Genomic DNA, 23,868 nt, shown 5'->3' with positions numbered 1-23,868 from the left:
TCTATTAAATCTTTGCTAAAAGAATATAATTATTTTATATGTGATATATATTTATTCCTGCTAATACACATGATGTTGAATATTTTATTCTTTGCAACATACCTGGAAACCATCCTCCGATCTTTTAAAATATGCATTTTAGGGAGAGAGAATTAAAATAGGTAGGCTACAAAAATAGAAGTCAAAATCCAATACTCCTTTACTTCCTTCAATTTTTTATTTTGTTGGTTTATTATAAAGGATTATTCATCTCTTATTATAACGTAGTTTTTTTTAATTCGCTAAGGATATTCATTCCATGTGCATTGATCTTTGAGTACCCCATTTGTAAGGAATTTCAATATTACAATTATTATTATGCCCTTCTATGTCTTTTGACACTAACTTTTTTATGCACATTTACTTCTCTAGAAGAAAAAATAGAGTGCTGGGTACACTCCTGGTAGCCTAAGGGAAACTGAAATAGAAGTTAACCAGCTGCAGCATCTCCTTGAGGAAAGCACATGCAGGCTTGCTTTCCTCCCCCATGAAAAACTCATTATCTTCCTGCATTGGTGCAAAAGAAGCTGTAGACATTCCAAACCCAGCAGCCCGAGCAGTGTATATAATTGTGCTGCAACTGATATCACTGGAACAAGGAACTTTTTGAATGATAAGAGATGTTTATCAACAGAATTCTGTATACTGTTTTTCATCAAACCCTCAAGAATAACTATGGGGTTAACAGATTACAAATGGGATACCTTGTCACAGAAATGTCATTTCCTAAATTAGTGCTGGGTTATCTGGCATTAATTTATTAAACTGTATAACTTTTGGTAAACCTTGAGCCTTGGGCTATCATGTACATCAATTTTTCATGTCTGGAAAGTATTTATTTCCTGCATGTTCATTACTGAGGAAAAGGAATTGAGATGGAACTTAAAGATTTTTACTGTTTTATACAGGTCCCTAGATAACAGATACACACACAAAACATGCACACACAGACCACTGTCATTAATTTCCATGATGTCATCCATAATTCCACAAAACTTCCCTTTCTAAAAAAGTCAAAATTAGCAAATAATCATTTAGTAACTTAATATATGTTTGACTTCCTTTTTTGAATCCTAGTGAAATATTATCATTAGATTTCTGTATTTACTTTTCATGGATGAAAAATAAAAGAAAGAATAGCTTAAGTGTATTCACAAAGATGCATTTCTATAGCATTCAAGGCTCGTGCTATATAGTCCATGTACTAACTTCATTCTTAAGTAAATTTAAGATTATGCATTAGGTTTCATGGCATAGGAAATTAATTTTTATTGAAGACCTCTTGGTTCCAGGCATTCATTTGGGCATTTTTTAAGAACCTGATAATAATTATTATAATTTTATGGTAATGTAAGATCATTGCCATAAATTACATCATCAAATTACATCACTACATTTTCCAAAGTATTTACTGTTATTATAACAATCAAAGTTTAATGAAAGCTAAAATATTTGAGAAACTATATGTTTTCTATCATCATAACAGCAACTAGCATTTATCGGGAGCTCCTTATGTGGCGGGCATCCCATCAATTGTTTTTGCATACACTGTTATGTCTGATTATCACAGCAACACTAAGGTAGGCACCAATATCTTCATTTCATGCTGGAGGAACTCAGGCTCAGGAAGGGAAGGCACCTAAGGTCACACAGCTGCAGGGTGTCAGGACAAAAGCACACACTGTTTCTACTTCACCACATTGCCTAAAGGCAACCAAGATTTTTTATAGTCTTTTTCTTGTTTCGTTTGTTTTGCTTTTTCGGGCCATACCTGTGGCATATGGAAGTTCCCAGGCTAGAGGTCAAATCGGACTGCAGGTGCCAGCCACAGCAATGCAGAATCCAAATCATGTTGGTGACCTACACCACAGCTCATGACGACCATGGATCCTTAACCCACTGAGTAGAACCAGGGATTGAACCCATATCTTCATGGGTACTAGTCGGGTTCGTTATCCTTGAGCCACAACAGGAACTCCACAATCGTAAATTTAGTTTGTTTCTCCAGTGTAGAAGGCATGCTTTTCCAGAAGAAGAAGAATGCTAACACTAATGCTAATAAGAACCCTACCATAATTCATTTCTTTAAAAAAAAAAAAAAAAGGAAACTGGATAACTTTTCTGAGTTATTTTTGCCAGTAATTAGCTAAGATGGGGCTACAATCCAGATATCTGACTCCTGGATCAGAATTCTTTCCAAGTAATAAGCTGATAAACTGTTTCATGAGAAAGTTGAAATCAGCAACTGTGAACCATGATCACAGAACACCTCCTAAGTGTAACAAATCAGTGTAGATTCTGGACAGATAATAATGTACAACCACTGAGTAATAAGAATGCAACACTGACTGTTTTTCATTAGTGTTTTGAAACTTCATCAATTTGGACACCACTAAAGGTAAATCGGTGACAATTTGAACATGCTGCGCTATTTTAACTTTGTACTATCAAAATCAAGTAACGTGTAACCAAATAACATTAAAACCAGCCACCTCAGCCCTGTTGCTACACTGCCTCAGGCTAAACAAGTCTGTCTGTCTCTCCCCCTCCCTCCATCCCTCCCTTCCTTTCTCTCTCACCAAGCCTCCCCCCACCCCTCCCTCCCTCCAGTGCCCCATGGGGTCAGCCCTCTCAACCAGACTTAGCCATTCATTTCCAGCTTTTCTTCATACCAGTCCATTCTGGGCAACCAGCTCTGCCCCTTCCTCCCAGCCTTAGTAATTAATTGTGCTATTATTGTGAATTAAACATACAAGCAAGTCAATGTTTAGCCTAATTAAGAGTGAAGCCAACAAATTATTTAAAGCACCACTCCAGCAGAATTTGCATTCAGTCTTGTATTAGCAGCCAATCAAGCTTTTCAGCTATTGATTCAAGTACTTTCAGGCTGCAGTAATGCTTCCAGCGAGGCTTTCTCCCCACCCCAGCTTCTGCACCCGGCCCCAGGTCTCCATCATTTACCCATCCCTACATCCAGTGTTTTATGACCCACCACTGAAAGTAATATCAGGAGTTCCCTTTGCGGCTCAGCGGTAATGAACCCAACTAGTATCCTTGACAATGTGGGTTCAATCCCTGGTCTCGCTCAGTGGGTTAAGGATCCAGCATTGCCATGAGCTGTGGTGTAGGAAGCAGATGCAGCTCTGATCTGGTGTCACAGTGGCTGTGTTGTAGGGCAGCAGCTGTAGCTCCTATTTGACCCTTCACCTGGGAACTTCCATTTGCTGCACATGAGGCCCTAAAAAGCACACACACACACAAAGAATAATATCAGAGACTTTTTTTTTTTTATTTGCTACAATTTAAATGGATAGCTTTGTACTTCAGCAATTTTGTCAGTTTGGGTCATACAAAAACATTACTAAAGACTATTTAAATTCTTTCTTGTCATTTCCAAAAATAAATCTAGCATCTTTCAAACTGAATAAACAAACTCACACACATTCCTGCCTTAGACAGAATGAAGCTACCTGTGTAAACAATGAGAGCAGGCCAACCAGCTTTGTACTTAAAGAGCAAGATTGAAAATCATGGCTCTGAAAAATAAAAACCTGTACCAGGGCTCCTACTTTTAGGCCAATGATGACTAAGGGGGGAATGTCTGATTAAGGAATCTGAAAGCATGAGTGAGGGTTTTAAAAACAGTGAACTTAGTAAAGAAAAAATACCATCTGGAGTAAAATTTCACCCTGATTTTTTTCCATCAAAGGGTAGTTCAGCATTGGGCAAACTAATGTGCTAAAACCTACATCCCTGGCAATAGAAACTGGAGGCTAAAAAATCAGTCTTTTCTGATATAATGGATGCACACACTGATGGACCAGAATATGGTCATTCTTCAAAAAAAATAAGGATAAGAGTGTGACAAGCTAAGGTCTAGGTCTGCTGTGTACATGCATCTTGAACAATTTCAATGCAACCTATAGACAGAGGTGTGCTAATCTCTCACTGTATTTCTCCCTGTTTTTCCTCTTCAACCTCGTTTGCTTTGGCTGCCCCCTCTGTACACAGAAGCCATGCAGTTTAGATTTTTAAAAAGGGTTGATTTCAAATAGTCCCTCCTGTCACCTTCCCTCAACCAGCCTCATCACCCCCCCTCACTGAGAGTGCTCACTGCGCTCATCCAGTGAGTGCGCCACAGAATTTCTTACCAAAATTTATGAGGAAGAAACAGGAGAAACAGTCTATTCCACTTTCCTTACAGTCACCACCTGATTCTTACTTGTCATTTCTTTAGGTCCTGAATATAAATACTAATATTTATTTTCAAAATTGCCCGAATCATTTTGTCTTTCCAATTCTGTGCCTGCAATACTTAACACATATTGATAAGTTAATTAATATTTATGAAACTCCTCTGGAAAAGGCTTGGTATCAGGAAAATAATAAAAACTTTTCTTTGTGATTAACACTAGAAAACAATTGGCTTCTTCACAGCTTACCCTAAATAGTAAGCATTCTTGGGAAACTTAATCTAGTTCATGGAGAAATTGTAATCAGTGAGTTGAGGGTCTAATTTCCTCAGTGCTAAAGGCAATATTTATCCTTGCATTTCTTGAGGAAGTCTATAAACATATAGATGTGCATGTGTACTATGTGCTATATGTATATGAACTATTATATAAACCTGATTTAGAATATAAAGGGGGAACAAGCACATCACAAAAGAAGTGCTTATGATAGAGCTCATTAGGTGGATTTCTTTAAAAAGCCCATCAACCACTAAGAACGTGACTATTTCAACACCAAGTTTCAGAATTCAGAAGGAGGACCTCTTCTTTTCAAAGGAGAAAATCCCTGCCTGCAAGACAGTGAAACGCGTGGAAAACACGCTCTTTGCTGCCATCAAGTGGCTCTTTTCGGAATCTTTTTCAAAACCTCAACTGTGGTGCGAATGCTCTGCTTTCCCGCTGCTTCATTCCTTACACAAGACACCTGTGTTCCCTTTGGAGGCATGCACTCTTTGAAAAGACCAAGCAAGTCTTTCCTAAATTAGGGCTTAATACTATGGATGCCATAAAAATCCCATAACTAAGAAGTTCTTGAGAAAGACAATGTCCAAAAAGGTTTAGAGTCCAAACACACAAAGCCCTTCCCAGCCCCACCTGACGCACTGGGTTTCTGTCAGTAAAGTCCTCAACCTGGACTTGGAAGCACAGCTCTCCCTTTTTACCAATAGAAAGTTTCTAGTAGATTGGATTTAGGACATCTAGTGAACACAGAGGAAACGTTTTAAACATTGGAGAGAGAGTCATTTAGAATCGTGTGTTAGTAAAGTCCTGGAAATGCGGGGAGACGGTGGTTTCATAGTTCTTTCTATTGATGTCCCGCAGTCTCGGGGCTTCAGTCCTGTATGGAAACAATGCAGTACACTATTGAACTGTGACTGCTAATCACCCTAATTTTAACTTGGTTGATGGCTTTGCCTCTTTTTCTTTGCGTATCTTCCCTTTTCTCTCCCAAGAGGGTTAATTAAACATACAGTTGAATGAAAGGAGAAAGGACAATTGCTATTTTAAAAACACTGCAAAACCCAAACGCTGTGGGAGCAGGCCCTTTGTAATCTGAGAAGTCAGCAGCATTCATCTCAGAGTATTGGTGAGATGGAACATGCATCGATTTTGGTTATGAAAGGAAAAGTCTCAGACAGATCAAAGTGGACACATGTTGAGAAGAGAGGGAACTAAATTGCTCTGTATAAGGAACCAAAGGAATTCTGTAAGTTATTGTGGTGAAGGGTGCTCCAGAGAGAAAGAGAAATGTGAAACCAGGGAAAGAGAATGGCCAGGGGAGTCTGGGGGTTCTAAAATCCAAAGACAATGTTTATGAAAACCTTAAACCCACACCTGTGTCTGTGAGTTCCTGGAAGTTTTGTGTTGTCCACCCACAGCCCAGTCTAAGTCAGACAACTTCCTAGATACGACCCGTGCTGGTGGTTATATGTTTTCCAGTCCATCTTTTCTCAGTAACAGGACCATCCACTGTGGGGACTTCTGTTTCAGTGTCTCACTTACATAAATGAATGAATGTTTATTACTTATCCTGACATGAGAGTTAAAACCCGAGTCTTTGAGTCACTAAGTGTCACCTCAGAGGCTCACTGTGCTGGTGTTCAGATTTTTCTTCATTCTTGGCCTTGGGGTTTTTTCTGACCTTTGGGTAAACCCAGCAATGCATCTATGAAGGGTCTATCAGGGTGCTGGGAAAACTGGACAGCTACAAGCAAAACAATCAAACTAGACTACTTTCTCACACATATACAAAAATAAACTCAAAATGGATTAAAGACTTAAATGTAAGACCTGAGACCACAAAACTCCCAGAAGGAAAGAGGCAGTAAGCTCTTTGACAGAAATCTTAGCAATATTTTTTGAATCTGTCTCCTCAGGCAACGGAAACAAAAGCAAAAATAAACAAATAGGACTACATCAAAGTGAAAAGCCTTTTTGCACAGTGAAGGAAACTAGCAACAAAACAAAAAGACTGCCTACCCAATGGGAGACATTTCAAAACAACATATTTGATAAGGGGTCAATATTCAAAATATACAAAGAACTCATACAAGTCAACATTAAAAAACAAAACAAAACAAAACAAAACAAAACAAAAAAAAAACAGATTTGAAAGTCAGCAGAGGACCTCAAGAGACATCTCTCCAAAGACACAGATGACCAACAGGCACATGAAAAGATTTTCAACGCCACTAATTATAGGGAAATACAAATCAAAACCACAGTATCACCTCACACCTGTCAGAATGGCTATCATCAAAAAGACAACAAATAACAAGTGCTGGCAAGGATGTGGAGAAAAGGGAACGGTCTCACTGTAGGTGAGAATGTAAATTGGCACAGTCACTAGGGAAAACAATACGGAGGCTCCTCAAAAAAAGAAAAATAGAACTACCCTATAATCTAACAATTTCACTTCTGGGTGAAATTATACCCCCCCCAAAACAAAAATATGAATTTGAAAAGATACATGCACAGCAATGTTCGTTGCAGTATTATTTATAATAGCCAAAATATGGAGTCAACCCATCCATAGATGAAGGGATAAAGAATATACACATACCACATATGTATAATGGAATATTAGTCCTAAAAAAAAAAATGACATTTTGCCATTGCAATGGACAGATCTAGAGGGTATTATGCCAAGTGAAATAAATCAGACAAACTCTGTATGACTCGCTTTCATGTGCCATGTAAAAAATAAAAAAAGGGAGTTCCTGTTGTGGTGCAGCGAAAACAAAACTGATTAGGAACCATGAGGTTGCGGGTTTGATCCCTGGACTTGCTCAGTGGGTTAAGGATCCAGCGTTACCATGAGCTGTGGTGTAGGCTGCAGACGCGGCTCGGGATGTGGCGTTGCTGCGACTCTGGTGTAGGCCAGCGGCTACAGCTCTGATTAGACCCCTGCCCTGGGAACCTCCATATGCTGCAGGGGTGGCCCTAAAAGGACAAAAGACAAAAAAAAAAAAAAAAAGACACAAACAAAACAACATGAAAACAGTTATAGATGCAGAGAACAAAAAGGTGGTTGCCAGACAGAAAGGAGATGATGTGGGTGAAACAGAAAGGGGCTAAGAGGTACAGACCTCAAGTTATAAAATAAATAAGCTGCAGGAATATAATATACAGAATAAGGTAATATATGGTCAATAATATAACTGCATATGGGGACAGATGCTTACTAGACTTGCAGTGATCATTTCATAATGTATGCAATATCAAAACACTATGCAGTACACCTGAAACTGACATAATATTGACCTTCAGCTATATTTCAAACCACTCAATCAATGTGAATCACATCTAAAAAATAAAAATGGGGAGGAGAATTGAGGGTTTGGAATTAGCAAATGCAACTAGTATATATAGGATGGATAAACAACCAAGTCCTACTCCATAGCACAAGGAACTAAATTCAATATTCTATTATAAGCCATCATGAAAAAGAATATGAAAAAGAATGTATAGGAGTTCCTGCTGTGGCTCAGTGGGAACGAACCTGACTAGCATCCATGAAGATGCGGGTCCGATCCCTGGCCTCACTCAGTGGGTTAAGGATCCAGCGCTGCCATGAACTGTGGTGTAGGTCACAAGCGCAGCTCGGATCTGGTGTTGCTGTGGCTGTGGCGTAGGCCGGCAGCTGCAGCTCCCATTATACCCCTAGCCTGGGAACTTCCATATGCGGTATGTGCAGCCCTAAAAAGACAAAAAATAAAATAAAAAATAAAAATAAAAATAATGTGTGTGTGTATCTGAATCATTTTTCTGTGCAGCAGAAATTAACACAACATTGTAAATCAACCATGCTTCAATAAAATTTTAAAATGATAAACAAAACTAAATGAGGGAGAAAAAGAGAATCTAAGGCTGCATGATATTTTTCAGCATTTCTAAAGGTTTTGTAGGCAGAGAGGCTTCAGGTTAACTAGTCTTCCACATTGTGTAAAGGGATTTGTTCATCAAATGTCTGGATGTAAAACTCTGCCCAGGATGAGAGCCTTCTCTGCACAGAACCTCACACACTTACGGAAGATGAACTTAGTTTTGTCTGGGTGACTTAAGAATAAAGTGGTTATGACAGCAGCAATTTGGTGGCATGAGGTGTGGAGGGGCAGAATGAGAAGCAGAGGTGAGAAGAGACTTCCCGGTAGTGGAGGAATTATGGATAGTCTGAGCACTGGTCGCTTGAGCCCATCTGGAACTGCCCCTTTCCCTCTCCACCACACTGCCTCTCAACTTGGCTGCCCACTGAGGGCCAAAGTCACAAGAGTGGGTGTGTATATACTTCAGGGAATCCGCTGTAACGAGCACTACAGGAGCAGGCAACGCGACTCTCATCAAGTCAACTCTGGCTAAAACGATCAAGGTTCTGGTCTGATAAACTTAGTGATTTTGTTTTCTGTAACAAGAGATCAGTGGACACTGACTGACCCTAAACTTATAACTAATCCTAAAATTGGGGGGAAAAAGAGAAAAAAAAAAAAGCAAGTCATTCTAGGGAAAGTTCCTTTTTCCTCTCTAAAACCCTACAACCACCCTTTGTAAGCCTGAAGGCTTCTGTTTGAGAAGAGAGTCCTACAATGCAGAAATACAAGTCTAGCTGTCATAGAAAATCCTTGAAACCCTTTTTGGTATGGTTCTAGACCGACAGTCCTAGACAGATCCACAGATCAGCACAGTTTGGAATCCTCAGTGCAAATCAGTGTAAAGAATCCAGAATTCCCCTCTACCACCAGCAACCCTCTGATATAAAACCAGTCATGATATCTGTGTGCCTACTGTCCTTTCTGTAGCTTCTGGGTCCATCATTCCCTGCCCTAAACAGGATGGGGCAATGCTTCAGAGAACATGGGGTCTCCTGAAGCACCCCCAAGGCACAGTCGTATTCACTTGCTTTAAGAACTAATCGTATGCCAGGTTTGCATGCCTACATTAAAGTGCTCACTAGTTCAAACGGCATGTGACATAACAGTGGATCATGCATCCTTTATAAATGGCAATTCAATTGTTACATCTGTAGAACTAAAACATTTGTCCCTGGCTTTGAATTTTTTGAAAAGTGGCCCCATTGAAGATGTCCTGTCAAGAAAAGATCCTTTCAACAAACATGAGGCATATTGGTGAGAAGCTCAAGAGTCATATAAGAATATGGAATACTGTATTTAGTCTGGCAGTAAGAGAATCACCTTCAATTTTACTTAAGACAGATGCACATAAATTCTAGAGTAACTCTTCTCTTATTTCCTGCACACACCTCCTCCTCCTTTCAATTTTCAAATTCAATTTGAATGGTAAAAACACAAAGAAACATTAATAGACAACAGGATCAACCCTCCAAGGAATCTGGGCCAACCTAAAGGCAGGCAGTATTACTGGAATTCACCACTTCATAGCTCAACTCCGTCTCTATTTTTGTTCAAAATAGAGATTTAATCATAATGTAATCTTGGGCAAGTGATGAAACCTTTCTAGCCCTCAGTTTCTTGATCTATAAAGTGGAAATAATAAAAATACTTATTGCAGTGAGTCATTGGGAGGTTTGAAACCATTCATGTCTGTTCCTGAATGGTCAAAAACTGTTAGTTCTCACTGAAATTAGCTTTATCAACAGAAATTGAAGAAACATTGTAAATCAACTATACTTTAATAAAAATAAAATAAAATTAGCTTTATTATTAGCTACTGGGTGTTTTGCAATGTGGCAAGAAATATCTATTATGACATTTAATTATCTTTAAATTTGCTTCTTTACTCAGAATAAGCACTTCCAGTTAGCACAGACCTCATTAGCTCCATATTAAAAAAAAAAAAAAAGGTAGAATTAGATGAAAAGTCAACTTCCAAGTAAAGGATATGGTTTATGTACATACACTATTTAATATTTTATTTCATGCAACAACTTGAAGAGAGTTTCAAATAGATCCCTTCCTCTTCTGGACCCAGTGCTGAGCATGCACCATTCTTCTCAGAGAGGCTTTTGACTTTGTTAGATAATTCTAAGAACACCATTGCCTGTTCCATTATACAAGCACTGCTCTAAGGCTCAGGCTTTTTCTGACTAGCCATGGGTTAGAATCTGTAACTCCACAATTAAAAATAGACTTGGTATGAATGGCATCATTCAAAGCCCAAGAAGTAATTACAATGCATTTTGATAACTTCCTAAAGCCTAATAAACATGTGACCTACCATCACATTCTTGAATTTACTTCTTGTAAGCATGAACTAAAGTATAAACCTTGTAAATACATGCTTTTCCTTTACTATTCATCTCCTTTACTGGTGGGAGGGAAAACAATAACATTTTAATTGAGCTATCCCTCTCAGTATTGAACAGTGGTGGCTAAAATCTATACATATAACATCAAAACAATTGCACTAGAGAACTGGCTGACAATCTCTCCTAGCCTGCATGTAGAAGAAAAGGACATTAGCTGGCTAGCCAATCTATTGCAGAGGTTAGATCAAAACCTTCCTCAGGAACTATTTCGGGGCACATCAAATATCTAAAGCGGTTTATTATTGTCACTAATCTAATTCTTAACACTGTAAGTTAAGCCATTCTCCTTATATTCTGCCCTTAACACTTACAAAGAGCAAACCAAGAACTGGAGAAAGTTATTTAAAAAAAAAAAAAACCTACAATCTACTTGTTAGCACATCTTCATGCCATGGTGATCCGATTAGTGACTTGATAAGTATAGATTACAACCCTGTATTTAATACAGGGTGGCCCACTTTTAAAAACAGCCTATTATAACAAAGGCCTTGCTGTTCGAACTGCCAAAAAGAGAGTTTTTTTTAAATACCACTAGTATCAAACACTTTAATTGAGCCACACATAGTAGAGCAATGGAATTGTAAACCCAGAGTCCTTCATCTTAGCACAGCTCTAATAATCCTGTGAATATAAACAAGTCAATAAGATTTTCTGATGCTCATATTCTCTGTCATTACAACAGAATTAGTACCTACTCTCAAACCACCGCACGGAGAAGACCTAAAGAACAAGGAGCACAGTTAAGTGTTGTAAAATGCTATAAGCTCCTTGGAGAAAAGATGCTACATGTTCTAAAAAAGAAAAACGCACAGATTATCCCTATTAGGGTAGAATATTTGTAATGAAGATGTAGGCTGCTACAAACTAAAAAAAGTACTGAATTCTTACAAGTTCCAAATATAACACTCACCACAGTAGAAAGGGGAAAGGTAACCTACCCCATGTTCCCATCCATTAGAAGAATCGTGTTGTATATGTGAGAAAATATGAAGAGAAACAGAATTGTGCTGAAGAACATTGTCATCCATGACCCATGGTCTTCTCGAAACATTTTTAACCGGAGCAACTGACCTGCAACATAAATAGCATGGGAAATCAATGTACACTGTAACTCAAAATTCATTCAGCTCAGCTTTATTTTGGTGAAATCTCTATTGTCTCATTAATATTCTGCAGTCTTTGCCCTAGGACTTATCCTATGGTGAAACCACTAATATCCTTTCTGACCTTTTGTAAATAAGTGATGAAATCTAAGATTACCCCCATACCATCAGTCTGAGCAAAGAATACTAAACTAGCATGAGAATCTGGTATACAGACATCACTCATTATGCTGGTATGAAAACAAGACTAATTAGAACACTATTACCTGCTATTTTTATTTCACAAATACGTTTTTGGTTCACTCCTTTTGAAAGTATTTAAGCAAGGCAAATGGTAAAAATGTTACATAAATTCTGTATAAATCCCCTTTGCTTCCACAGACCCATTCCCAGTCCTGGCCAGGTGATAAAACCAAGGTAGACTTCACTAATAAGAAGATCCAGTTGTAAAGGTACTTGAAAACACTGAACAGTAAAAATAAAGTCTCTGTCATAAGAGACAGAAGGCTTGGCTGTACTCTTAGTTAAAATACCTATGGAGTTCCCGTTGTGGCTCAGTGGGATAAGAACCCAACAAGATGTATCTAAGGATGTGAGTTCGATTCTTGGCCTTGCTCAATGGGTTAGGGATCCAGAGTTGCCCTAAGCTTCAGTGCAGGTTGCAAACGCAGCTTGGATCTGGTGTTGCCGTGGCTGTGGCATAGGCCAGCAGCTGCAGCTCCAAATCAACCCCTAGCCCATCAACCCCTGCACAGGAGCAGTCATAAAAAGAAAATATATAAATAAATAAACAAACCCACATACAGGCTGGTGCCCAAGTATGTGGGGTGTGTGGGGCCTCGTGGCATGTACATGTGTTCTGGAGTTAGTGTGGCTCCTAGAAAAACATAATTTCTACCCTGATGCCTAAAATTCCATTTACAAAGATAATTGATAAAATTAGAAAAGGAACCCATGGACAAGATGAAAAGACAGCCTACAGAATGGGATAAAATATTTGCAAATTATATGACTGATAAGGGGCTAATATCCAATATATATAAACAGCTCACACAACTCAATATCAAAAAACAAACCACCCAATTTAAAAAACATGGGCAGAAGAACTGAAGATATTTTTTTCAAAGAGGACATGCAGATATCCAGTAAGCACATGAAAAGATGCTCAATATCAGAGTTCCCATCACGGCACAGAAGAAATGAATCCAACTAGGAACCATGAGGTTGCGGGTTCAATCCCTGGCCTCACTCAGTGGGTTAAGGATCCAGCGTTGCTATGAGCTGTGGTGCAGGTTGCAGACCCAGCTTGGATCCCGCGTTGCTGTGGCTCTGGTGTACACTGGCAGCAAGAGCTATGATTAAACCGCAGCCTGGGAACCTCCGTATGCCGTGGGCGTGGCCCTAAAAGAGGACAAAAGACAAAAAGAAAAAGAAAAAAGAAAAGATGCTCAATATTTGTAAATCAAAACCACAATGAGATATCACCTCAGACCTGTCAGAAAAGCCAAAAGAACACAAATAACAAATGTTGGTAAGGATGTGGAAGAAAGGGAACATTTGCATACTGTTGGTAGTAAAGTGGATTGGTGCAGCTATTACATAAAACAGTGTAGAGCTTTCTTAAGAAACTAAAAATAGAACTACCATATAACTCAGTAATTCCACTCCTGAGTATATATCCAAAAAAACCAAAAATACTAATTCAAAAAGATACACGTACTCCATAGCATTATTTACAATTGCCAAGATATGGAAGCAATTTAAGGGTCCATCAACAGATTAATGGATAAAAGAATATTAATGGAATATTACTTATCTATAAAAAGGATGAAATTTTGCCATTTGCAACAACATGGGTGGACTTGGAGAGTATTATGCTAAGTGAAACACATCAGAGAAAGATGAATACTGTCTAATATCACTTATATGTGGAATCTAAAATATGAAACCAAGTACTAAATATAAAAAAGAAACAGACAGATACGAAGAACTAACTAGTGGTTGCAAGTGGGGAGAAGAAAGTGGTGAGGGGCAATATAAGGGTAGGAAATTATGAAGAAAAACTATTATGTATAAAATAAGCTATAGCTACAAAGATATATTGTACAACTTAAGGAATATGGCCAATATTTTATAACTATGAATAGAGTATAATCTTTAAACATTATGAATCACTATACTATACATCTGTAACATACATAATATCACCAACTATGCCTCAATAAAAATAATAATAAAAAATAATGTTAAAATGCAAATGCTTCAGAGTTCACATTGTGGCTCAGCAGGTTAAGGACCTGACCTAGTCTCTGAGGATTCAGATTGGATCCCTAGCCTTGCTCAGTGGGTTAAGGATCCGGCATTGCCTCAAGCTGCAGCACAGGTCACAGATGCAGCTCTGATCTAGCATTGCTGTGGCTGTGGCGTAGGCCCCTGACCTAGGAACTTCCATATGCCCCAGGTGTGGCCATAAACAGAAAAAAATAATAAAATGCAAATACATCCAGGAGGAAAATGTATAAGGATGAACACTGAAGTAAAAATTACTAATGTCATAATTAGTTCAGATAAATATTTTGATTTATAATAGAATGAGAACTCAGAGCACTACTATCCTGAAAGGGGAGGAAGAGAAAACAGACAAACAAACCAATATGAGATTGAGAAGAAAATAAACATAAGTCAGCCTGGCTTCTCCTAAGAGAAAGTGTATCTAATCACTGATGAGGAAGACGATTCACATATGGGAACTGCAATAAAAATAGCGTAGGTCTGAAATCTTAACAGTAGCATTTCTTACTGGAGAAGAGACTCCCTTTTTTGATGGTATGCCAAAGTTATGGGAAAAACATGTATATTTCCATCTGGAAATTATCTCTCTAGGGACAGATAGTAGCTCTCATGAAGGTGACAATATAGGAAGAAATCATCTTTTAAGACTTAACTACTAAAATTTCCTTTGTCCCTTTCTTTCATGAAAATAGCACATTAGATTTCATTTGGAAGCCAGGCTAAGAGAAACATTACCCTTGCAAGAACTTTAAATGGAGCAAAAAGGGGAGATTTGGTTACATTATCTGGTTTATTGGCCTGCACATGAAAAGCAAAGGACAAATCTGAAAGTCAGGGAGCCTGAATTATAACTGAAAGAAGACTGTGGAAAATGTTCTACTGAAGCAAAGAACACTAACACTGCAAACTACAGTCTTACAGAACTTGCTGATTAACTGAATCAATAATTATGGAAAGCCAGGGATTTGCAAATTTCCATACTACACATTGGCAGGAATATTATAAATAGAAATTAGACACAGAATGCTTGAGAGTCAAAAACTCATGCTACAAATACCTTAAAGCAAACTGCAAAGAATATTATTCATCCACTGAACAAATAAGTAACGTGCTTATTACTTGCCAGCTAGTGGTTCTAGCTGCTGGAGAGAACAGCTGTGAGCAAGGCAGGAAGGTGTCTGAAGTCAACCATCATTTGGGTATTTAATAAAAATGTGATCTTATTTTAGACTGGTGGACTCAATGTTGCCTTTGCTGCAAGACCTTCAGCCTGAAACCAAGACATTTCTTTAATTCAGCAGTTGATACTGAAGAACTGCTAAGACCAGCAATTAGAGATCCTGAAAATTAAAATGTGCATTTCCTTCTTAACATATGCATATGTCAAAAAATCCACTAATGGATGTACTTTACAAGTCAAATAATAATGCTGGTGACTTAGGAGTGCTTTGCAAAATAAAAAATAGTGGATTGACTGCACATGGCTGAAATAATACAGAGTTAGTAAAATGAAAAATGTGACAGTACCATTTATGCTGTCATTGCCGAACTCATTGTCTGGCACTAATTTCAGTCATTAGAGTCTTAAAACAAAATGGCAGGTTAACACAGCTTGAACTTCACTTGAAATACACAATAAAAGTGCTGCAATATATTAAGGCCAGAACTGGTGTGACCAAAACATTGAGTCAATCACATATAAAAAATCTCCGATTAAGCTGCTTCATGGTTAACTCATTGAGAGTCCATCCTAATGCTAGAAGCATGTATACATAGACTGCTATCAGTTGACTTCCCATGCAATCTAATCAAACCAAGAACCTCAGCATTATCTGAGGATATCACATCAAAATGTACTATCATTGCCCTGTAGGGTGACCATACATTTGGTTTCTCTGCAACAGTAGTGGCTCATAACTGTTGTCCTGGCATAATTATTAATCGTGCCCTCTTCCTTTCTGAAGTGTACTGGTTTGGATAATAAGTTATTTGCCACCTTTCCTATGGGTCACAGAATTGAGAAGTTTTTTAACACTTTTCTTGAAAGGAGTTTCAGGAGATAACTGAGTGAAAACGGTCTTTATAGGTCAAAAGAAGTAGAAGACATCAGTCACTAAGAGGGGTACACCTTGTCAGCAGACAAGGTGATAAATGACTTTTATTTTAATCGCAGATATTTGTAAATCTGAGTACAGATTTATGTTACTAATAAAATATAATCTTGGTTGTATGGAACATCACCTTTGATATGGTCAAGGAAATTGGAAAATAAATCTTAAAACAATGAAGCATTCAGGTGGTATACAAGCCTACATTTGTATTGGAGGTGAGGGCTGGAAGGCACAGGGTTTGATCTTCATGAGTATTAGTTAAAGTGAACTGAAATAGCCTAGAATCTCAGACTCTTTCCCGGAGAGACAGTAAGTTTAGAACCACTATAATGTCATAAAATTCAAACATGGACAATGACCTAAAAGCATATTAAAATATATATGATGAGGAATTCCCATTGTGGTGCAGCAGGTTAAGGATCCAGCACTGTCTCTGCAGTGGTGCGGATTCCATCTCCAGCCCAGTGCAGTGGGTTAAGGATCCAGCATCACCACGGCTGCGGCATAGGTTGCAGCTGAGGCTCAGATTCAGTCCCTGGCCCAGGAACTTGCATATGCTGTGGGTGCAGACAAAAAAAAAAAAAAATACACACACACATACACACACATATGATGAGCTCACATATATTGTGGGAAACAGAGGTAAAGTGTAAGAAAATTATGGAGAAACTACTTGGTTGGTTTCTTGGCTTTTTGCTGCTGTGTTCTCATCAGCAAAAGAATGTCAAGGAACATTTCCTTTTTACCTCACAGTCAGACTTTTTATTCTAACTTCTGGGTCCCTTTTCTTCAGGAGTGGTTTTCACAAGGAGACCGTAAACAAATAAATAAACTAAATGGTCTCAGAGGAAGAGTGGAAGTGTTGCGCTTCCGGATAAGAGATGGGGGTACTCCTGGGTGGTTGCTAAGGCAAGACTGGACAGAGTGAGGGCTGCCAGATTCACTGATATTCTTTCATTCATTCATTCACAAATATTTTGGCCTCCAAGGTAGCAGAACCGTATTTCGGTTTGATCCCATGGATGACAGTGAAGGCCTTGGAAGTCAGGTACGGAGTCTGAGCCAGCTCCAAAGGAACGAGGCCAGTAGAGCAGCCACCCACCTTCAGAAGGAATGTAATGACCTGGGTAGGATCCCAGACATCTCTTGGTGAGGTCACTGAGAGGACATGACAGCTGGCTGACCCAAGAGCTGTACTCAGGCAATCAGAGGCGCCTCACCCTCTCCCCTGGCCTTGCAATGGATGCTCTGCCCACCCTTCCTGCAGTGAAATCTGTTTTCAAGAAGGCAGTCTTTAAAGAGCTGTGTGTTGTTGAGCCCATCTGGACAGAATGCGTAACTGAACCCCTCCAGATCAACTCTGGACTCTGGTGGGCGGGTACAGAGATTGACTTGCCTTGCAGCCGCCCAAGACAAGCCTAACCAATCTCCAGCGGTCTGCTTCATTCTCTGGTCTGTGCTTCCCTCCAGGTATTGGGAGCCAGTTTCAGATTTCACCCAGGAAGTTCCTGAGGTTGCAAACTTACACTGTCTTCGATAGCATCCTAGTGCCAAACAGGAGGCAGGGGACCACCACCCACACAGCAATAGGGGGGGGGGGGGGAGGAGGTAAATGCAGACTCAAGGATTTGTTTCCAGGATCCCTATAAGCCCTGGGACTGCTTTAAACTCTAAAGATTTTTTTTAAAAACTCTGAAAAATTACCAATTGTGTACACTCAGTTCACTTCAGTAAGCAGGAACTCTGAGTGAGATTTATTTAATTTAGAGGGGAAAGTGTGGCATTACACATACTATCCTGACCAGGAAATAGGAAAAGAGGCATCTTACTCAAGAGGACTCCAAACCTAAATGAGTATTACTATCCATTAAGTCTTCGGTTCCAAAATCTACATATGATATGGCCAACCAAATATATATATTGTATACCTGCATACACTTATGTATACATACACATACATAAGAAACAAATGTAATCTGCAGTTATTGAAAGGAATATATTTAATTTGTAGGGGTCAAAAAGCAGTCAAAGTCAGCATAACAGTCATTCTATGTACCAATAAGAATAGTTTCCATTGCAAATAACCAAAACAATGGTTCCAAAGTCTTTGCTCTTTTTTTTGTTTTGTTTTGGCTGCGCCTGAGACATGCAGAAGTTTCCAAGCCAGGGATCCAGGAGCGAACTTGTGCCACAGCAGTGAAAATGCCAGATCCTTAAATTGCTAAGCCCCCAGAGAACTTCCAAAGCCCTTGCTTTTAATTATTATAGAACACTTAGACTTCAGATGCACTCCAAAAAATGGTATTACCAAAGATGAAAGTTAAATATCATTTTAAATTAAAAAATAAGACAAAAATGAAAAATAAAACAAAAAAAGCTAACAAGAAGCTTAAGTTATAAGAAGTCTATTTTGGAGTTCCCATTACGGTGCAATGGGATTGCCTGGCATCTCTGAGGCTCTGGAACACAGGTAGGATCTCCTGCACTTCACAGTGGTTTAAAGGATCCAGCACTGCATTGCCACAGCTACAGCACAGGTCAAAACTGCAGCTTGGATCTGATCCCTTGGCCAGGGCCTCCATGTGCCATGGGTGTGGCCATGAAAAGAAAGAAAAAAAAATCTATCTTTATTGGCTTCTCATATTTTCTAACAAGGCCATTTGTTCCCTTAACAAAAAAATTATTTTCTCCTTACCCTAAACATTTAGAAAACAATGTAAATTTAGTTTAACTAAACAGTAAAATGCCTTCAAGAAAGGCTTGATCCAGCACTCAAACAATATGATTAAGGCCTCCACTTCCCAGCTTTGTTTCTTCAGGGCAGGGTCTAGCCATCTTCTCCAACACAGTCATACATATTCTCTATAATCACAGGATGACTGCAGCAATCCTGAGGAATATGTCTTCATTTCTGTCTGGGGAATAAGGCATACTTCTTTTGTTCTAGCATTTCTGCAGAAAGTCATGTGATTAACTCTACTTGGGCTTGTTTGGGTCTTGAAGTCAGAGTTGTGAAAAACAATAATTTGCTAAGCCTGTGTCACATGTTCCACTCCTACAGCCAGATGAAATTAGTGCTCTTGCACTAAAGTGATCCACAATTGCAAGGAAAATATAACAAACAAATTATTGAAAAAGGCAGAGCCCTAAGATGAAAGGTCCTTGGGTCCTTGAATCACTACTTAGAACAGAGGTATCTACCATATTTGGGCTTTGTATGAGTACAAAATTCAACTGAGATGCAGTCATTCAATATTTTGGAGGGTTTTATTACTACTGCTAGTATTATCTTACCAGATACCAGGTGACCAGTATCTTATATCTTATACAAGATAAATCAAAAGTCCTGAGAAGGAAGAAAGAATGGGATTTAAAATGGCCCAAGTGCACATGAAAAGATGCTCAACATCTCTAATTATTAGAGGAATGCAAATCAAAACTATAAGAGGTACCACTTCGCACTGGTCAGAATAGCCAACATTAAATAGTTTACAAGCAACAAGAGAAGGTGTGGAGAAAAGGGAACCCTACTACACTGTTGATGGGAATAATGGTACAACCACTATGGAAAACAGTATGGAGGTTTCTCAGAAAACTAAAAATATAAGTACTATATGATCCAACAACCCCACTCTTGGGCATATGTATGGACAAAACTATAATTCAAAAAATTGAATTCTATGTTCACAGCAGCACTTTTCACAATAGCCAAGACATGGAAATAACATAACTGTCCATCAATGAGGAAGTGTGGTGTATATATATACAATGTTATACTACTCAGCCAGAAAAAAGAACAAAATAATGTCATTTGTAGCAACATGGATGCAACTAGAGTTTATCATACTAAAGGAAGTAAATCAGAAAGAGAAAGATAAATACCATGTGATATCACTTATATGTGGAATCTGAAATATGGCACAAATGAACCTATCCACATAACAGGAACAGACTCACAGACACAGAGAACAGACTTGGGGTTGCCAAGGGGGAGAGGGGAGACTGGGAGTTTGGGGTTAGTAGATCCCAACTATTACATTTAGAATGTATAATCAATAATGTCCTCCTGTATGTCAGTTCCCTTTCCCATTCTCCTCAGGAACTATATCCAATCTCCCGGGATAGACCACGGCGGAAAATAATATTTTTAAAAAAGCATGTATACATATGTATGAGTGAGTCACTTTCTTGTATAGCAGAAATTGGCACAACATTGTAAATCAACCATAATTAAAGAATAAATAAAATGAAACTTATGATATTATTTTAAAAAGGACCCAAGTGGAAACTTTATTTCCTTATCTTTCTTTACGTCTCTAGTACACAGTAATACACAGCAGAATACACAGTAATTTTTGAGTGAAATACTGATGGGCAGATTCTAGAAGGGAAATTAAGACCTACTCTCAAGTCCTCCAAAAGAAAAATTCTACAAGAGAAATAAAGGGGAAAAAGAACCTTGTTGGCAATGATGTAGTCATCATTCAGACCACTCATCCTCAGAAGACGCAAGCCTGTATAGTTTACTGTGTGTGCACCGTACCTACTATAAATTGCTACACAGGGAGGACCACATTTGTCTTCTTCACCACTGGTGTCCCCGTGGCATTGGCACCTAGCATGTCTTAAATAAATAAATATTTGTCCAATAGATAAAAAAAAAGGAAGGGACACACAAATGATCAAACAAATGAACAAACAATAGTCCACTGTGTGACTAAAAACCCTCTGTCTTGGTAGATCTGGCTCTTACTACACCTGCCCTCTGAGCCTGAGGAGCCCTGCAGTTCTATAAGCTTCGCTTCCTCTCCACTTCCTCCCCATCAATTAACCACCTCCTGAGATCTATTCCCTCCTCATCAGCATGAAGCTCCTGTTTCCTTTACCAGAATTTTTTTCCAGCACCCTTGTTTCCTGTGTACCCTATACTTATTCTATTCTTGCAAAACCCCCAACTCTGATTAGAGCTACAATTTGCTTTCTCCAATTTCAATAAACTGAAAAAACTACACAAATGGGTTGATAAGCTACTACATAATCATGATTCTCCCAGCACTGCACATGAATATCTTTTCTTGTCCTTGTCAGTTCTCTTTCCCATTCTCCTTAGCAACCATTTCAAGTTTCACCACAAAGCTTCTAATATGCCTCTTTCACTTTTAGAGTATGACCTTAGTCCTAATTTCAAGGACATACTGTTACCACCAAACATGATTTCCTTCAGCTTCCTTCCCACTCACATGCATCCACTATCTACTTTCACTGTTATTCCTACTTTCATCCTTTGTTTCTCAGAAGACTCAGGGCTCCTCCTGCAAAGGATCCCACATGTGCCTTTTCAAAGTCATACCCTCTCTCATTGCCTTGCTTCACCAGCCATCCTTTCTTTCCTTTGTATTTCCAATCTCTCCCTTTCTCCTCATTCCCTGACCTCTGTCTCTAAGGCATCTTGAGTCCACTCTAAAAACAATGCTGTCTTGATCTCATGTCTTTGAACTATCAACCATTCAATTTCCCTTCTCATCCAGACTTCAAGAAAGAGTAATCATCATTCCCGCCCACTGAGATCTTACTTGCAAAGCGAACACTCTGTTGAAATTGTTATAGTAAATGTTAATGGCTCCCACCATTGCCAAACGCTGCAGAAATATATTGACCCTTAACTTATGGATATCTCTGTTACACCTGACATTAGAGTCACCCACTCTGTCCTTTTGGACACTCTACTTCCTTGGCTTCTAACACCAAACACTTCTTGTTCTTCTACTTTCTTGATTATTGTCATCACTTTTAGGGGCATCTCCTCCACTTGCAGCATAAATGACAATGTTCCCTGTGGTCTGTCCTCAGTTTTTGTCTTCATCTTTTCACCACAATGGTAAAATTTCGAGGGTAGCCTCTAAAAGAGTAGATATTGAAAGCATAACTTATAAACAAAAATGAAGGAGTAGAGGAGAGATAGAGAAGCAAAAGAAACAAATGAACAAAATTCAATTACCCTCCCTCCCTGCTTCTCAGAAAAGGGAAGAAAGAAGGAAAACCTGAATAATAGAAAACACAAAAAATGGTGGGAGAATCACATCATAATATAAATGTAGGAGTTCCCATCGTGGCACAGGGGAAATGAATTTGACTAGGCTCCATGAGGATGCAGGTTCGATCCCTGGCCTTGCTCAGTGAGTTAAGGATCTGGCATTGCCAGGAGCTGTGGTGTAGATTGCAGACACAGCTCAGATCTGGCATTGCTGTGGTTATGGCATTGACCAGTGGCTATAGCTCCAATTCAACCCTTAGCCTGGAAACCTCCAAAGACCTCAGGGATGGCCCTAAAAGGCAAAAAAAAAAAAAATATATATATTCATATATATGAATGCAATATTTTGATCACTAGATAGGGCAATAATTGTTAGAGGATAAAAAACTGAAGGAAAAGAATCAATGATGTATGTTTGAAAGAGACGTATAAGAATATAGAAAGGCTGGAAGTAATCAGGAATAAAATTATTTACCAGACAAAATTAACCAGAAAAAAAGCTAGACTGGGTGCAAATTCTAGATAAAATATATTTAAAGTAAAAAAATTATATTAGGAGTAGAGAGGATAATTACATAATGACAAATATTAAACTCTCCAGGTAAATATGATGACTAAAATCATAGGTACCAAATAAGACAGATTCAAAATATATAAAACAAAATCTAATAGAACTGGAGCAAAAAATTAGGAAAGCCACTATCGTAGTGTTAGATTTTAACAACCCTCTGTTATTTATTGATAGGTCATGCAGACAAAAAAGTTAATAAAGAAACAGAATATTTGAATAATAAAATTTAAATGTGATTTAATAACATATTGAACACTGCATATAGTAATTAGAGAATACTTATTTTCTTCTAATGTACATTGAAAACTTTAAAAATTATGTTATAAAAAGCTCAGCAAAATTCAAAGACTACATATCACACAGACCACACTTCCAAACACAACATAATCAATTAGAAATTAATAACAAAAATTTAATAATTTCCATATCTCATGGTTCAGAAATTTTGAAACATTTCAAATAACTCATGTATAAAAAAGAAATTCTAATGGAAATGAATATTTGGAATTAAATGATTTTCAAAATATTCCATATCAAATACAAAGAATGCAACAAAAGCATTAAAAATGGGAGATTTAGTCTTCAATTGCTTATATCACAAAAGAAAGTCTGAACATCTATAAGCTAAATATTCCACTTAAGAGGGAAGGATAAGAAGAGAATAAACTTGTAAGGTGATATTAAAGATAAGAGCAAATACTAATTAAATTGAAGGTAAAAATAAAATACAAAGCCAAAAAAATTGTCTTATAAAACAGACAGGTCTCTTACTAGATTGATGAAGAAAAAAGGGAGAAGGAAGTAAAAGGTATTAGAAATGAAAAAGGTATATAACTACAAATGTTACAGGGATAAAAAATGGACCTTATAAAATATTTAACTTGAAAATTATTTAACTTCTCAAAATATATTAAAGATGCATAA

The 23,868-nt window shown here is 38.1% G+C and overlaps 1 protein-coding gene across 13 annotated transcripts in view; it reads right to left on the bottom strand.

Annotated features, from left to right (window-relative positions):
• The window catches only part of TMEM117 (transmembrane protein 117), a 567,603-nt gene that overhangs the window by 475,363 nt on the left and 68,372 nt on the right, over positions 1-23,868 (bottom strand). For 12 of the 13 annotated variants that reach the window (XR_014804026.1, XR_014804025.1, XR_014804024.1 and 9 more), the window contains one exon: positions 11,772-11,904. The exons of the other annotated variant lie outside the window; for it this stretch is intronic. Coding sequence is in view for 9 of the 12 variants with exons in the window: in XM_021092567.2 (XP_020948226.1) it covers positions 11,772-11,904 (133 nt within the window). In the remaining 3 variants the exon portion in view is untranslated. The remainder of the gene's footprint in view (positions 1-11,771; positions 11,905-23,868) is intronic. 13 annotated transcript variants of the gene reach the window in all.

This window comes from Sus scrofa, chromosome 5 (genome assembly GCF_054392235.1).
Source record: "Sus scrofa isolate SSC_HxYL_T2T_F1_AM1 chromosome 5, Sscrofa_HxYL_maternal_Yorkshire_Landrace_v2.0, whole genome shotgun sequence".
Classification (NCBI taxonomy): domain Eukaryota; kingdom Metazoa; phylum Chordata; class Mammalia; order Artiodactyla; family Suidae; genus Sus; species Sus scrofa.
The sequence above is the reverse complement of the archived record's forward strand: the minus strand, read 5'-3'. Positions and strand labels throughout refer to the sequence as shown.